The sequence below is a fragment of the Grampus griseus genome (assembly GCF_964374135.1).
Source record: "Grampus griseus genome assembly, chromosome: 13".
In the NCBI taxonomy this organism is placed as follows: Eukaryota; Metazoa; Chordata; class Mammalia; order Artiodactyla; family Delphinidae; genus Grampus; species Grampus griseus.
In genome coordinates this window covers 41,362,555-41,380,112 of record NC_139007.1, presented here as the reverse complement: position 1 = coordinate 41,380,112, position 17,558 = coordinate 41,362,555, and the positions used below count along the sequence as shown (strand labels likewise).

At 46.5% G+C, this 17,558-nt stretch overlaps 1 protein-coding gene across 3 annotated transcripts in view; it reads left to right on the top strand.

The window, feature by feature from the left end:
• Positions 1-17,558, top strand: part of FYN (FYN proto-oncogene, Src family tyrosine kinase) — a 209,254-nt gene that overhangs the window by 174,633 nt on the left and 17,063 nt on the right. For all 3 annotated transcript variants that reach the window (XM_082669301.1, XM_082669299.1, XM_082669300.1), the window contains 3 exons: positions 1,905-2,084; positions 4,044-4,120; positions 4,213-4,366. In XM_082669301.1, coding sequence (XP_082525427.1) covers positions 1,905-2,084; positions 4,044-4,120; positions 4,213-4,366 — 411 coding nt within the window. The remainder of the gene's footprint in view (positions 1-1,904; positions 2,085-4,043; positions 4,121-4,212; positions 4,367-17,558) is intronic.

Genomic DNA, 17,558 nt, shown 5'->3' with positions numbered 1-17,558 from the left:
AGTATGCATATGCTATTATAATCAGTATTATTATAATTGTTTTCAGAGTCCACATTATTGCGTCCGTCTCTGTCTGGAACTTAACTCTCATATTGTAATATTTATATAGCCTTCCTCTCCCTCATCCCCACCCAACTTATAATTGTATTTGTGGGTCCTAAGGATTTCAATGCAGTCACTCATAAAATCAGGAAGATTTAAACCCTATACAAAAATTTATTTTCAAACTTCGTAATTACCAATTTTAAATCATTACACGTGTTACTAGGATTTTGTTTCCTACTGAAGATAAAACACCGTGTTGGGGCAGTTCAGGTTCCGGATGGAAGGCTGTATAAGTAACCAGGTTGTTATTAGAGAGGACGATCTCACTCTATTTAAATTTGGGGGGTGCTAAAACACTCACATAGACCACTTACAAAGTGTCAAATTTCCCATTTACGTTTAGTGGTCAGCCTCTATAAGATTTGAATGAACTCTTCTTTGAACCACTTATTCTTTGATAATTTATATTTTTGTAGGTTGCATGCTGTGATTTTATGAATCATGTTTTTAACAGGGTAACAAGAGTTGCTCCACTTTATAGAATTTTTTAGTTCTAAAATCAGTTATATTAAATATAAAGTTAATTCAAACAAGCCCTCTTTTCCAAGTAGAAAACAATATAATCTTAGTAGATTTTTCTGTTTCCCTTATAGTTTTAATTCAAAGTCATAGGACTAATAATGGATACACATAGAATTTAGACTTCTTTTTTTTTTAAATTTTGGTGCTGAAAGAGACTGGAGAGAGAATCCAGTTCCATTTCTGTACTTTACAGATGAGGTAAATGATGGTGATCATAAACCAGGCCTGCCTCTGAACCTCCTAGATTTTTTTTTAAACATGTGAAGTTCAGGTATCTCTATTCTTAGCTGCTGTTTAATTTTTCTTAGCTGCTGTTTAATTTTTCCAGTCTATCTGCTAGAAGGCATTGTTCTTGTGGCTGACCATCAGTAGGCTTGAGGAATTTTCCTTTACTGGTTGAAGTGTTGGCAAGTGGACCGAGAGCTTCTTGCCAATGCTTATCAGCACACTTAGCTCAACTTTGCAAGGACTCAGTCAAGCCGCTCATCCATTGCTGACAACCTGAAGTCTAGAGGTAGTCTCCACACGTCCTCTGTGTGTTGCCATGTATTTTTAAATGGCACACCCCATAAAACAGAACTTAATCTCATTTCTTCCATGCTCACTGTACTGCCTAAGGGGTGGCTCTTGGATGGCCAGTCCTGTTCTAACCCGTAGACTTTCATCCTTATGAAGAAGTGTCCAGAAAGTACTAGGGATCTAATGTACAACATGATAAATGTAATTAGCGCTGCTGTATGTTATATATGAAAATTGTTTAGAGAATAAATCCTCAGTTCTCAAGAAATAAATTGTTTCTATTTCTTTAATTTTGTATCTATTTGAGATGACGGATTTCACTAAACTTAATTGTGATAATCACTCCTTGATGTACGTAAATCAAATCATTACGCTTTACACCTTAAACCTATACAGTGCTGTATGTCAGTTACATCTCAGTAAAACTGGAAGGAAAAAAAAAAAGATGTATCCATCCAGAGCTTTTGATACAAATTTGTAATCGCATGGCTGAGCCAGAAGAGGAAAGTGATATATATCAAAATCACAAAAAAATTTTAAAGAATTATAAACCATGATATAGCCATAGCTAAACACATTTTTCCTGTTGAAAATACTTGACTGAGTCCTTACATTTGATTGTCTTTGTTCAACAAAAAAAAAGTTACATTTTTTTTAAGTTAAAATCCAACTTTATGCAAATAGCTACTCACTAAACAACTTCTTTTTCCATCAAAAGAGGATCTTTGGTTTGACTTGATATTGTGGGGTGTCTGCAGGTACCTGGAATGGAAACACAAAAGTAGCCATAAAGACTCTTAAACCCGGCACAATGTCCCCTGAATCGTTTCTTGAAGAGGCACAGATCATGAAGAAGTTGAAGCATGACAAACTGGTTCAGCTCTATGCGGTGGTGTCTGAGGAGCCCATCTACATTGTCACCGAGTATATGAATAAAGGTCAGGCCAGGCCTCTCGGGCTCCCCCTCACGGGAACCTGCAGCCTTGTTTTGGGGAGGGAAATGGAGCTGCCTGCTTGCTTTTTTCTTCCCTTCTCCATGAATCAAGCATTCTTATCAAGACGCACAAATTGTGTGCTCACTAATGAAAACATTTTAAGAACAGTCTATGACCTTGAATTTGCCCCCCAGATTCTTGAGAAGCGCAGTACCTTTTGCATGCTGCATGTGTCAGGAGTTCCAGCTTCTCTCCATAATTAAAGAAATTCATTTTTAGTATCAGGGGTGATACAGAGAGCTGTAATAGTTTGCTGTTATTTGGAATGCCAGAGCTTGTGTTAAAAATTAAACTTTTTGCAGGGCTGAACAATTAATATCAGACACTGATCTCTGGGTTAAATTTAGTCTCCCTTTTTTCAACATCTTTTTTTTTCAGCTCTCTTCTTAAACATCAGACGTAGAAAGACATGCTTTTAAAGAGCACATTTTAGTCTCATTCTTTTTCTCTCTTTCTAATCAAAGCAATATTGTTGGGGATAAGGCCAAAGATTGCTTTGTTTTGGAAAAATAGATGAACTAAACAAGAAACAGCCTTAAAAGGCAATTTGTTGTACATCAGAGGACACCAGTGTAATTTTTCCTTTCCACGTACTTTCTTTTAAAATATATTTGGAATTATTCTCTGACAGATTGTTTGTCCTTTGTACCCAGGGTTATTTGGTAAATAACTTTTCAATTAAAGCATGAAAAAAGTCACCAATGATCACATGAGCCTCCAGCCTCTGCCTGTGACTGTTTCAGCCCCAGTGTTCATTCTGAGCTCCTTAGGCTGTGTCATCACAGTGGCTCCGAAGCTCCAGCCGTTTTGTTTCAGATATCTTTTAAGGCCTGAATGGCCATGATCTAATGTGGGGAGCTACCTGCCCCACCCTGTATTCCTCAGATACTCTTTTCTTGATTTAAAATCTGTCAATAAGCTGGGCCAGTGATTCTAAACTTTACTTTGTATCAGGGTCACCTAACAGGCTTCTTAAAATACAAGTTTCTAGGCCAGAACTCCCAAGTTTCTGATTCGGTAGATGTGGGGTGGGACCCGAGAGTTTGCATTTCTAACTAGTTCCCCCGGGGTTGCCATTCTTGCTGGTCCAGGACCACATTTTGGGAACCACTCGGCTGGGTGCTCTTTTCCCCACTTCACTCTTGTTAGGGGTGCTGATTGGGAATGAGATTGAAGTGGTGCAGCCTTTCAGTATGTCCCTCCTGTGACATAAAGGGAATTGAGTCCTGTTTTTTCTAGTTTTAATCCCATTTCTGGTGTCCCTAGAAATGGAGTCACCATAGTTTTTTCTTTAAATGTATCAAGTTTTTATTTATTTATTTTGGCTGCACCAGGTCTTAGTTGCAGCACGCGGGATCTTCGTTGCGGCATGTTTTTGGTTGTGGCATGCAGGATCTGTAGGACTTCTTAGTTGTGGCATGCGGAGCTCGGAGTCTTACCCACTGGACCACCAGGGAAGTCCCACCATAGTTGTTTTTTTGTTGCTGTTTTTTTTTTTTGCGGTACGCGGGCCTCTCACTGTTGTGGCCTCTCCCGTTGTGGAGCACAGCCTCCGGACACGCAGCCTCAGCGGCCATGGCTCACGGGCCCAGCCGCTCCGCGGCATGTGGGATCCTCCCAGACCGGGGCACGAACCCGTGTCCCCTGCATCGGCAGGCGGACTTTCAACCACTGCGCCACCAGGGAAGCCCAATAGTTTATTTTTAAAAGGTAAAACTGCCGCCTTCCAATGCATAGATTTTCTTCTGCCCTGTTTTTTTGTGTAAACCTTTTTTTTTTAATCGATAGCAACTATTTCATTTAATTACCTCGTTACTTCTAATAAGAAAACCAAATACAACCCTTCGTCAGGAATTTTTATCTTTCAAAGGAAATCGAAATGGTTTTATGTTTTGCTCATAGGAAGTTTACTCGATTTCTTAAAAGATGGAGAAGGAAGAGCTCTGAAGTTACCAAACCTTGTGGACATGGCAGCACAGGTAGGCCCTGTGGTACCTCGATTCCTGCCTTAGATTTACTGACGTGGGAGTACATGGAGCCACATGTAACGTGTGTTCCTCGGTTTCCACAGGTTGCTGCGGGAATGGCGTATATCGAGCGCATGAATTATATCCACAGAGACCTGCGGTCAGCAAACATTCTCGTGGGGAATGGACTAATTTGCAAGATTGCCGACTTTGGATTGGCCAGGTTGATCGAAGACAATGAGTACACAGCAAGACAAGGTGGGCACTTGAATGAGGAAGGCTCCTGGTCACATCCCACTCAGCCCTTCCTCCCTCCTTCCCTTCCTTCCTCTGGAAAATATTTGGACTGTCATTCTTTGGCTAGGTTCTTCCTTCTTGATCTGGTGGGAATCTGACAGCTCTGCAGGTGGGAGACTGTTGTGGGTTCAGTGCGTGAACGAGATGTTGCTTTTTGGTGCGTGAGCGTCTGCTGATGTCCTCCTGGCTCGTGCCGCCCTCCTCCCTGCACCCAGGCTCGAGGCACTTTGCCTTGGGAGGAGAGGGCTGCGGAAGGCCAAGAGAGCAGTCGAGTAGTAGCTCATCACTCCATCGAGGTCTCAGCCAAAAACAGAAGGCGCCGCTCATTGGAGAATTTAGCAAAGGAGTTATTTACAATGGCCCGGGCAGGGTTTAGGAAAACCGACAGGGCATGACGCGGCATCCCAGAGCTGGTAACAGCACCAGAACTAAGAACGAGCAGCTGTGCAGAGAGGCCCCCTCGGGTGGAGACGGGCAGCTGGGGCGGATCTGGGGGGTGCGCGGCCGAGCTCACTCTTCAGCCTTCCTCCAGATCTTCTGCCAAACCCCACTAGAGCCAGCGGTCAAAGGAGCCCATTGATGAGTCCTGATGGGTCCAGAGCAGGGAGAAGACGAGTAGAAAGGGGATGTAGAGGGCCGACAGAAGAGAATAACTCAGTCCCTGGAGAAGCTCCACCTCCTTTAATCATCCCCTCCATCCTGCCTCCTCCAAAGATTTATAGGAATTAACCTCTACATAAAATACATCTCAAACCAGCAGCCACTCCAGTGGGACAGCTTTTCAGATGCTTCTAGAGCAGTAGATACCGGGGAGGGAATTCCCGGCGTTATTTCCTTTCTTCCTGGAACCTCACGTAGTGGTCAAAGGATAAATGTGTGGAACTGAATGTGCAGTTTGCAGTCATTGTAGGTTCCTCATGGAAAAGATAATGCTCGTGTCTGAAGGAAAGGGGTCACCTTCATTGTTATTGTTTTTAACCAAAGCCTAGTCATTCCGAGCAAGGCTGAGCAGTGACCGGAGTGGATTACAGGGGAGTGCTTTCTACTAGAGGTTATCATGGCCACCTCTGTCATTCTTCTTCTTTCTTTCCTTCTTTTTTAATTCTTTCATTTCATGCCAATTCTTCCCTCCTTTTATCCTTCTCAGCAGTCTCAAGTGATGAGGAAAAACGCTAAACTAAGACCTTGCCTCGCACAGATGCTGTCCAAAGGCTAAATTACAGGTCGGTCAGACAGCTCGGCTATTTGAATTTCCCCAGCACGTGGCAGTTCTTGTCCTGGAGCCAAATGGCCACACAACAAGCAGCACGCGTGCACACACACACACACATACACACACCAGCGCATGGCCAGATGGTGTACCATATCACTAATCAAAGGCTCACAGGCAGCTTTGATTGACTCCACAGTCCAAAGAGGAATGTGGATGTGATCTTGAGTCAAGATGAGCTACGAGGGTCTGAAGTGCCCCTGGGTCTGAGACCTGGGCCTGAATGAGAGAGTTTACCCTGAGGCAAACCTGTGAGATCCCAGCTCACGGACCCGGAAGGAGAGGAGAGCAGGTGAAGGTTGCGAGACATGAATCTTTGATTTAGGAAGGGGTGGGAATGGAGTGGGTCGTGTCAGCATCGTTCCGTGTGTGAGTGGAATTCTGGGGCTGGAGGGAGCAGTTCAGGATTTGTTTCTCCCCTTCTCCTGGGCTCTGGACTCTCTAGAATGTGTTGTTAACAGCCTTGAACCATCAATAACTGAGAAGGTTCCAGGGCCAGAGCCCGAGCATGCTGGCACGGATGCTGTTGACAGGGCTGGGTGTTTAGTTCACGGGGTGAGATGCCCCTGGCTGTGGCCCTGGGTGATTGGAGTCCGGGGGCAGGCATGTCAGGAGCCCCTCGAGGCTGTGCCCTCACAGTGTGCTGCTGCTGTGAGGCAGGGCCCGCGGGGCCACCCTCAGCCCTGGCCATCCTGCCTTCCTCCCTGGAGAGCTGTCCTGACTGCCTTTCTGGTGGCTTCCTCACCTCCACCATCACTTCCCAGATGCTGTCCTGACGCCCTTCAGAGGGTCAGCTTCACACCCTTAATTTCCAAATAGAATCCTCCACCCTTCCCTCTTAAAATTCTTTTTTCTTCTCTCTTCCCTTTTACAAGTATCTTCCCATCCATGCCAAACACTGGAAGGAGATAAGTAAGAAGAAGTAAATGAACTGGAGAACTGAACCGGGGGGGAAAAAAAGAAAGACTGGGGCCCCGGGATTTTCAAGGAGAATAAAAGAAATGCTGCAACGGAGGAAAAAGAAGAAGCAGGGGCGTTTACAGGATACCTACCCAGTGCCAGGCCCGAGCGGGAAAGATAGAAACAGGCTCAGAGGGGTTAAGTAACGTGTACAAAGTCACACAGCTAGTAAAAGGGCAGAGGCAGGATTTGAATCCAGGTATGGCTGGCCCTATCGCATCTGCCCTCTTAAGCTATGCTGTCTCTCATCAAGACAGTGATTAAAAGAACAGAAAATAAAAATTGAGAAGGTTAGTCATAAGCTCCTTTTTCCCCTTTATGGAAAAGGTTTTTAAGGGGCACTTCTAAAGTGCATGTGTGAGGGAGTTGGAAGGCCTTCATTTGCCAGCTCTGAGACAGCCCAGCTGTTTACAAAATGCCTCCCGAGGGTCTGCCCTGCCCGGGCCACTTTACGAGGCAGGCAGGGCCTGATGTGTAGCTGCTGGTGTACTCTGCAGATGGCACGCGTGCTTCACGCTGAAGTTTCTGCGGGGGATTAGTCAGTTCCTCCAGACAGCTGCTCCACGTGCCTGAAGATATTTGCACATCAGGTTTTATGTTCCCCACAGGCCACAGCCAGGCCGCATCTTGATTATGGAAGTGTGGGCAGTGTTCAGAAGCGTGTGCCAATCACAGGTATTTTAGGACTGTGGGTGACCATTGTTTCTCAGCACAGTTGTGAGGTTCCCATGCGAGGCACACGGAAATGTCTGTCGCCCCCCTGAGTGGATGAGCTGGCATTTCCCCCGGGCACCAGCAGAGCTGGAATTGGGACCTGGGTTAAACTGCGCCTCCTCTGTTCCTTTCCTCCTCCCTGCCCCACTGGACTGTAAGCAGCAGCCCCGTGTCGGGGAGAAGGTCAAGACCAGACCCAAAACCTAGGGGGGTGGTCCTCGGCCGACAGCGTTCTGGAGGTCGCTAGAAGTCCTTTGGTATCGTTCATTCTCTGCTACCTCTGCGTGTCCCCCAGTGACAGCAGCTAGATCTTCTTTAGTCACAAACTCTTGTTACGTTCTGTCCAATCAGGATCTCTGAGCAATGACAAAATTAGTTATTTGAGCGCCTTTCAAAATGAAAGGGCTTTGCTAGGAGCTGCAGATAGTAAGAAGCCAAAGACTGCACAGGGGCAGGCAGCAAGCCTGGGGTAGAACCAGATTTGAAACCCAGCCCTACCATCCACCAGCTCTGGGGCCTTGGGCAAGTTACTTAACGTTTCCACACCTCAGCTTGCTTATCTGTAAAGTGCAAATATACTCTTCCTGCTTTGTGCTTTAATTTTTGCAAAGATTAAGTGAAACAGCACATGTAAATTGTTTGGCGCAGTGCCCAGCACGTAGCGACTGGTAAACGAAAAGGACTTTTGTTGTCATATCCTGGACAAGACTAAGTTCTTGGGGGATAAACAGATGGGAAAATGGGCTGTAGACACATGGAAAGGCTCAAACACCATTCTGGAAAGGGCGAGAGGGATCAAAGGTAATTCCCTGGTGGTCACATGTGCGTAATCACGAGGATAAAGTTGCCAACAACAGGAATGAGTGGGTTGGGAAGAAGGTCTTATTTTCAAAGAACGAGGGTGAATTTGGCTTGGGATTTGTAGAGCTTGAGGTGGCTGGAGCAGTATGTCCCAGCCTGGTGCCCAAGCCCAGAGAGGTCAGTCGGGGTGCCTTCACCTGCTGCCACTGCCATGGGGCCTCACCTCCCAGCCCTCCCCACCACGGCACCACCCTTCAGCTGACCGTGGCCTCTCACCCCCAAGCCGCCTGCACCCTCCCCTGAGGTCTGACCACAGCCCCTCCAGCCATCAGTTCCTCCAGAGCTCACACAGACCATGGGAGAATTCTTGACACTTTCTTCATGAGTTTTCAGGAGGCTCCGTGCTGACTAATGTTGATTTAAACATAACAAGCTCAGATAGACCTGGCTTATGTATCAGAATGGCTTGCTTTCGTGGACATTGATTACTTTTTTTTATTGAGCCATACTATACATACAATAAAATTAATAAGTCTGAAATGTACAACTCAGTGAACATACATATGTGCCCCTGAAACCAGCCACAGATGAAGACACAGACACTGCCAGCCCCCTAAGGACCTCCTCATCCCCTTCAACCAGTCACCACTCCACGTGGTAGCCACTGTCTCACCTCTATCACCGGAGATTCCTTTTTCCTGTAACTGAACTTCATATAAACAAATCATACAGTATTACTCTTTGGCGTCTAGTTTCTTTCTCATCAGGTCAGTGAGATTTATCCATGTTGCTGCACATAACAGTAGTTCTTTCCTTTTCATTGCTGAGTAGTATTCCATTGTACAGATAGATCCGTGTATCCATTCTACTGGTATTTCTAACTGAGGGTCTTTATGAATTTAGCTGCCGTGGTGGCGGTCATGTCCTCCTATCTCCTGGGTATGTTCCCTGCAGTGGAATTGTTGGTCTTAGGACAGGTCTATGCCACCCAGCAGGTTTTGTGGCTGTATCTTTAAAGATAGAATACACAGTCACTGTGTTGTTTCCTGGTGGTGTACTTCCCTGTAGGCTGCTAAGGCAGCCTCCTGATGAGGCTGAGGAAGCTGTGGTTGGCAGTCAGGAAGCCCGAGTCTGAACTAGCTCCCACTTACAAGGTTGGTGTGTCCCCAGGCAAATCACTTAACCTTTTTCAGCCTCATTTTTTAGCATCTGTAAAATGGAGGTAATAAAAATAATAACCTCACATAATTAGTGTGAGAATTAAATGGGCTCTCTATAAAAGTTGTTGGAGGGTTGTGAAATATAAAAACCATTCTTATAACCTGAAGTTTTTGTGTTTGATGTAAATTTTCCTTGAAAGGGGTCTTTATTTTCTTACCTAAAAAAGATTTTTAAGGAAAAAGCTATCAGTGATCAGTAAAGAAAAATCAACCTTGTAAGAGAAAAAATATATTATTTCATTATTTTACAGCCAATTCTATTTATCTGGGCAGTCACCATTTCATACTACCTACATGCCCAAGGGCCCCTCTGACCACACAGCTGGGAGCCGGTGGTCTACTCACCATCTTCTCCAGCAGATTTGCCTTCTCTGTTGAGAACTGTCCCTGCCTTCTTGCCACTGTTGTTTTTAATCTTGTCAAGTCTAAACACCCATCACTGCTAATTAGCTGTGAGGCTTTGGACGAGTTACTTAACCTCTCTAAGCCTTTATTTCCTCCTCTGAAAACAGGGATAATAATAGTTACCTTCATCAGAGAATTGTTGTATACTTCCCTGAGAATATACATAAAACACTTAGCACAAAGCAGATGCTGAGCTGATAGTTGTATAATTTTAGTTAGTAGAGGTACCAATAGTAACATCACTACTGTTGATCCAGTGGAGTGATAGTACTGCGTGCGGGCTCCCTCTCTCCCTCCTTCCTTCCTTCCTTCCTTCCTTCTCTCCCTCCTCTGTCTCTGTGTCTGTCTCTCTGTCTCCACACACACACCCCTCTTGGCCTTTCCTGACCCCCTCCATAGGGTCTCCCACATGAAGGACCTGCCTATTTAACCCTTTCCTCTCCTGATTTGAATCATCACAAAGACAGGAACTTAGAGTTGCTCTGTATTTGGGGTTTTTTGTTTGTTTTAAGGTCTAAGTTAACGACAGGATCATTGTTGAGAAAGCAAATGTCAAGGCGATTTAATCTTTGGATCTTTGGAATGTATGTAAAAACAGGGGCATTTAGGACTTTGTATAAAACTTGCTGTAGGTTAAGGTTTGTGTATTAAATAAAAGAAAAACATATCTGTTCAAATGCTCCCAGTATTGAGGGTTTAAATTGAATAGATTATTATCTGGAGGAAAATTCACGTATAAATTTGACTGCAAAGAATTCATAATTGTTGCGGTTTTCATGTTAATTATTTCATGTTAAAATATTGTTACTGCATAAATTAACACATTCTTTCATGGAGAACATATTTTAGAAAGATTTGTTACTTTAATAACTCTTTGTGTATTAGAAATCCCAGATGCCCGTACTAATTAAATATAATCAGATTTTGGATTCAAAAAGCACAGTAGCCATTTAACACAAACAAGCAGGCAGCTAGGTTGAGAAACACAGTCAGGAAGAAGTGGATCCCTGTTTCTTTCAAATTTTGAATTTCACAATTCAGAACTGTGAATTCAATTCCTGTCCTTCCTTTGTATCGCAGTGACTGGGGATTATCAGACTCAGAACGCCAGCTTTCCAGCTCAAGGGCTCCTGCAGAATTATTAATCAGCCTCTTCTGAGGCCCCTGTAATCCGGTGGCAGATCAAGGCTGATCTCGCCATGAGATGCCCTCCCTCTGCCCCCGTCGGCACATGCGTTTCTTGTTCTCTGTCAACAACAGCACTGCAGTTCCCACACACTGTGCTGTGACCTGAACAGCAAATGTCAGGGGAGGAGGGGAAGAAACCCTTTTAATTATTGAATTTAATCTAATTCTTCCCATGCTAGAGAAGCAAATCATCCTTTGACGAAAAGCAGACCCCTTTCCAGTGCAGCCATTGTTTTAAGCGCTGAGCAGGAAGCTCTTCTGTTTGAACTGACCACGCCGCCGCCCGTGCCACGGTCAGGGGTGCTGGTCACGGGGGTGTCTGCTGAGAGCCCGGGGCTCCCCCGCAGAACGTCCTGCCCTCGGCCAGGTTCCAGCCCTCCTTCCTGCTGAGCGGAGGGCTGCATGCCTGAGCCGAGCCTGGTTCCAATCAAGCCTCCCCGATCCCGAGTTTGGTGCACCGCCGTCATGGGCGGAGAGGACCTTCATTTGTATTCCACCGCGCACCCGGGCTTCCACCGGCTTTTCCGAGAGGGATGCTTTGTTTACATGCGCGGTCACAGCGGAGCCCCGGGGCCAGGTTAAGCGCAGGGGGGAGAGGGTCACACTGCCAGGGAGAGGCACGTGGGTGGTGCAGACTGTGTTATCCTCGGAGAAAGGACGTGTGGAAGCCAAAGACTAAAAGGAAAAGAAAATTCACCCCTTCCTCCCCCGCTCTTTCTTTTCAAATTAAAAGTGTTTGCACGGAGGAGGTGGACTCATTCCCTCCATCCGCATAGTCCGGCTGCCCCCTGACTCTGCTCCTGGGGGCCGGGGGGTGGGGGACAGATGGGCCTGCTGTAAGCCCTGGTCACTGAGAGCCGCTTGTCTGAATACCTTTCCCCTTTCTCTGAACCGGGCGGTCACGTTTTGTATTCCGTGTGGGTCTCTCTCTCCTTTGTGCTGCCTTGAGCAAAGCAATTGGGCAGTTGTTTCTGAGCGGTCAGAGCAAGTCCTTGGTCTGCGCACCCATGTTTCTTAGTAATCATCAAGAAGGAAGCAGATGGTCACCCTCTGTGATTTTAAAGTGTGTAAATAGGAGCTACATACTGCCAGCAAACATCAAAAATGTCACTTGGCTTCCTTGTCTTGCCTTGCTGGCAGAAGGAACTCCTGCATTTGTATCATCCTGATAATCAGGGACAGACAGTCCCATGTTTTGAAGGAGAGTGCACAGCAGCATGGGGCTGGTCTCCCCATGGGAGAGGCACGGGCGGGGGGGGGGCGGGGGGGCCGGGGGAGTGGTGTGGAAAAGCAACCCAAAGTGGTTATTGTCTTCTGTACATCGTCTCTTCCTTCCATTCCTTCGTGACTCCCAACCAGACCCTCAGTGTGACCACCAGCTGTTCCCAAGCAGTATCTCCAACCCCAGTGCTTTTCCTTGCTGCCTAGCAGACTTTGTGACATGATGTCAGACTGACCCAGGCCCAGTGCCCCTCCTGGGGGTGACTGGATTCTGGAGGTGATTTCTGTGTTGAGCTAAACCCCAGACATCCGTTTTTCACTTCGCTCTGAATTCTCACCGCCCTGAACAGCAGCATACAGATGGTTCGAGAGCCCTACACGCAGCTTTCTTACCTTTTGTTCTGGATAAAAGATCGCAAGTGTGGTGTCCATCGTACTCACGCTATGAATCAGAGTTTTTGTTCTGCTTTTGCTGAAGGATAATTGGAATTATTCAGCACTTTGGTGTTTTAGAACAGCAAGCAGGGCTCCTCCTTTCCTCAATTCCACCCAAGATAGCAACTTCCACAAATACCGCCCCCCCCCCCCCACACACACAGTTGGTACTTCAGACAGTCTTTTTTTTTTTACTTTTTTCTTTTTGGCCATACTGCGCAGCATGCGGGACCTTAGTTCCCCAACCAGGGATCGAACCCGTGCCCCCTGCAGTGGAAGCACAGAGTCTTAACCACTGGACCGCCAGGGAAGTCCCAGGCAAAGTCTTCCTGATGAGTCTTAGATCTCCTTCCTGAGAGCACAGGGACCAAACACCCATGATTTCAGGAGATGCTAGTTAATTTCATTCTTTACTTTTGTGTTGCAAGTGAGAGTTATCCTGGGTTGTCATTGGTCACCATTGGGGAGGAGGGTGATGGGGAAAAAAGGCAAGCAGCCCGAGCTCCTCCCCTCCCCTTCTGGCTCCCCCATAGATTTGTAGAAGAAATGTCACAGCCTGCTTTCTGTTCTCCTCCATGTAAGGCACTTCTGCCCCTCCACAGTTTACCTGCCTGCCTGTCCTTCCTCAACTGCAAGACTCCAGGACCAGTGCCTTGCCTCCAGCCTCATCCCCCATTCTCCCGGGTGCTGGGTTTGCTCCCCTCTGTCCTCTAGTTGTCCTGATTAGGCTTTTAATACCCGCTGATGGACCATCTACTCCTTCCTGTCTGGTCCTCGATTTGGGGCTCCCTTTGGGACTTGGCTCATCCCTCTCAGCCTGAATATTCCTTCCACGAATTCAGCCACACTAGACTTGGGATCCATGCCTGGCTCGTCAACCCTCATGTTTGCAGCGTGTTCAGGCCCTGCCTCTGGCCCTGGGTTCTTGTCTTCCTTAGCCGAACGTGGTCCTCCTCCACCCACATCCCCAGGGGGGACAGCACTCCTCCCTACTCCCCACCTCCTTCCTTCTCAGACTGCCTGCTCGCCGTTATGCATTTCAGATGGAATATCATCTCAATCCATTGTACCATTTACTTTTCGTTTATTTTTTTTTAAAAACGTGGTGCTAAAACCTTATGAACCTAAAGTAGAAATTGCAACAGAGTGTGTCACCAGGAATAACTGGAAAACACACAGTTGTATTACTCCAGACATGTTTGGGAAATTCCAAAGTCATTCCTTTGGCCTAGTGTGAAAATTCTGAGTTTTGCTTTGCCAAGTTTTATTGGGTTTGAAATCATTGTTTTTGTTTGAATAACCGCAAAGTTCCAGGTCAGATCAGCTTTACCTCCTTCACAGGATATCCTGCCCTAGTCCTGCCTTGTCACCCCTCCTTCCCGCCCCCCACCAATATAATCAGCTTCCTGTTATTGGCGTAGTTCATGGTTTCTTTTATTCTCCAGGATAACTTTAAAGTTGAAGTACTTCACATTATTTAATCCTGGATGTAATAATTTGCAGAGTTTGAGGCTTCATAACTGAAGAGGCTTCTGGATGGATGTGTGGTGCAGAAGAACAGTGTCTGTTGTTGATGTTAGTGCCTTTCCTCCTTGCAGATGCTGTGAGGGTACCGCTTGCGTTCTCTGTAGGGAGGACTTGGCTGCTTTTACGCTCTGCTGGCTTTGCCTTCTCCACCTTGGCCCAGGTTTTAGCCATAGGGGATATTTTCAGGGCTGTGGAATTGGCCTGGTCACCATGGAAAAAAAGAGAGAGAGAGAGAGAGAGAGAAAGGCTTGACAGTCCAGGAATCCAGGAAGAGCCAGTGATGTGAGCTACCCACCGCCCGCGCCCCCACCCCCACCCCAGGCCTCTCCTGGCCCCTTCCGGGAGCCCCAGGAAGAACCGAGGGTCACATTGCAGCGTTCTCATGTGGCCACCTCTACCCAAGCCCCCAGTCCCTGGGTACTTCCTCTTTCCCCTCTCTCCTGAGTCCTCTTGTTCCTAAAGCCAGCACCACAATTTAAGCTTTCTGTTGGGTTTGCCTGTGAGCTCTGTCCCACAGCTGCCTGGAATGTCCTAGGGCAGGAGGTGACTCCCACTGTGCTGGGGACTCACTGGAAGCTGAGTAAGTTCTCAGTGATTGGTTGCTGAGTGCATTGGGTTTTCCTCATCCTCCTTCCCTCCCGTGAAGTTTGGAGAGCTTTGGCTGGCCTGATGCAACTCAGTGCCTTTGCATTAAGATCCAAATAAAATAATAGGTGGCATTTATTTAGGTATAATGAGGCGCCAGGTACTGTGCCGAGCCCTTTAAATTATTTATAATTCTCATCACAACCTCATGAGGTTATCATCATCCCCAGTTTACAGACAAGGAGACTGAGACTGAGGGGGCTTTTAAATGGTCACCCAGCAAAGCCAGTGTGCGTACCCAGGTCTGCCTGCCGCTGGAGCCCCTCTCCTAGATGACTGCCCTGGCCTCCCACAAATGGCCACGCCAGCCCAGCCCACAATTTGACGTCTTTGCATTGTCACAAAGAATATTCGCTCCCCGTTTCCTGGCTGACTTCCACACGCTTAGTCCAGGAGGCGGACCTGAGAGTGAAAGGCTCTGCAGCGTTCGTTTGAGCATTTGAAATGCTGCTGCCATCGCCTTAATGCACCAAGATGCATAAAGTACTGTAAGTAACTGAAGCAAGTGAGAACTGTTTCTGTTTAAGGCAGAAGAAAGCAGATTGCCTGGCCCCTGGGGATAAAGGACCTTCATTAACTTGGTTGGGACCTGGGGGTTGGGATGAGCCGTGCTGACCTAATGAATTTAGCTGGTTACCCTGTTTTCACTTAAAAACCAAGCCTTCAGTTAGACTGTCCTGGAGTGTGGTCAGAAGGATTTTCTTCCTGTAACTGTAAGGGTGAAAATAATTATTTGTTCCACAGCTGCATTGTGTCACTCTCTTCTTTGTTCCATTTGATTAAATTTGTGTAAAGGAAGAGAATCTCTGTGGCCATCAGTGTTGAATAAATTGCTAGGTTGACCCTTTAGCCAATTAAAACATTTATTGAGCAGTTGCTGTTTAACCAGCCTTAAGCAAGGTACTATGGAGAAGATCAGTATAAAACATGGTCTCCAACCTCAAGGGGTTTGCATTCTATTTAAGGAAAGACGCAATAACTAGTAGAGAGACGTGTCAGAAACACGGACGTGGCAGTAGTGGCTGAGTGTTTGGGGTCTGGAGCCAGACTCCCTTGGCTCCAATCCCAGTTCCACCATTTACATGCATCCTCTGGCATATCGTTTTACCTCTGTTCAGTTTTCTCATCTGTAGAACAGGACCGTTATTGGTATCTGCCTCGTATGTGTAAAGCACTTAGCATGACGCCTGACACTTAGCAAGCACTCAATACATGTTTAGCTATTGTGGGAGCTACTATTGTCAAGCATTAAACTGTTGTTTATAGCACTGATTCCCAAGAGCACTGGTGAGAACGATGAAGGCTGGAGTAGTCACAGGTGACTTGATGAGGCAGGTGGGACTTGAGCTGAGCAGGCTTTAGCTAAGCAGGCGGAGGGAGAGATGACATTTAGGGTATGTTAATGTAGAAGAAGCAAGTTCACGGTTATGCGGAGTGCAGGGTACAGGTTACGGGAAAGCAAACTAGACTAGAGTAACTGTGTTTGGGGCAGCAAGAACCAAAGTTGAATAGATATGTGGGTCCTAGAAAACTGGGTGGGGGATTTTGGCTTAATGCAGTAGGGAACGCACTGTATGGTTGCCGGGGAGGCAGGTGTGGACGTTAGGAAGCTGAGGTTTAAAAGGATTAATTGGAAAGACAATGAGCTGAAGGCAGGGCACCATGGCTGGAGGACCAGAGGGATGAGGTCCCAAATCAGGTTTTGGCAGAGAACTTAAACAGGAAAGGGAAAGTTTGAGAGACTCGTCAAAGAGGGAAACAAGAGGCCTTGTTGATGGATTGGATATTGGGTTTAAGGAGAGGGAGAAGTCCCAACCAGCTTTCAGGTTTTTCACCTTGAAGCCTGGCAGAGTAGGAATCTGACCCCCAGAAAAGGGATAGTAGAAAGGAACTCCATTTGCATCCTAGAATATTAAAGTGAGAATCAACTTTGTCAGTCATGTAGTAAAATTTTCCACCTACAAGAATTTCTTTTATAATAAACTGTCTTATTCATAGTAAAATGATTTAATGAAAAATAAATCTAGATTTGTAGTTGCCACCTTTGAGATAAAGGCAGGACATCCTAGAGGCTTTGTCCCTCAGACGTTTGCAAATTGAGAACCAAGACTTCAGATGAAAGACAGAGTCTGTCCAGTGTTTCCCGCCCAGTTCACACAGAGATGCCGGGCAGGGTTAGCCATGAGAGCGGGCACGTTCCCCCAGGGAATCAGCAGAGAGAAGGGTCTACAGCACTTAGGCCTCTAACACACTTGGAATTAGTGAGAGGGAGACTGAGGAAAAGCCTACAGCAGAGACAAGAGAAATGCTAGAAAGAAAGGAAAAGCATCAGGGAAGAATAAACTCAGAAAAGATCATTCATTTCTCGTAGAAATGTTTGAGGTTTACAAAGTGTTGGAGTATGCTAAGTAAGTTTCACTCCTTTGTTTCTGAGATGATTTGTACTACCCAAATGTGAAAAGTGTGCTAAATAGCACAAATGTGACTAGAGCCACAAGTTAAGTAAACATGATGACAGAAGTGACGATAGGCACATCATCTACCCCAGGGGCCCCCAACCCCCAGACCGGTATCAGTCTGCGGCCTGTTAGGAACCAGACCGCACAGCAGGAGGTGAGCAGCGGGCGAGCGAGCGAAGCTTCATCTGCCGCTCCCCCATCGCTGGCGTTGCTGCCTGAACTATCCCCCCTCCCCCACCCCAGTCCGTGGAAACATTGTCTTCCACGAAACTGGTCCCTGGTGCCAAAAATGTTGGGGACCGCTGATC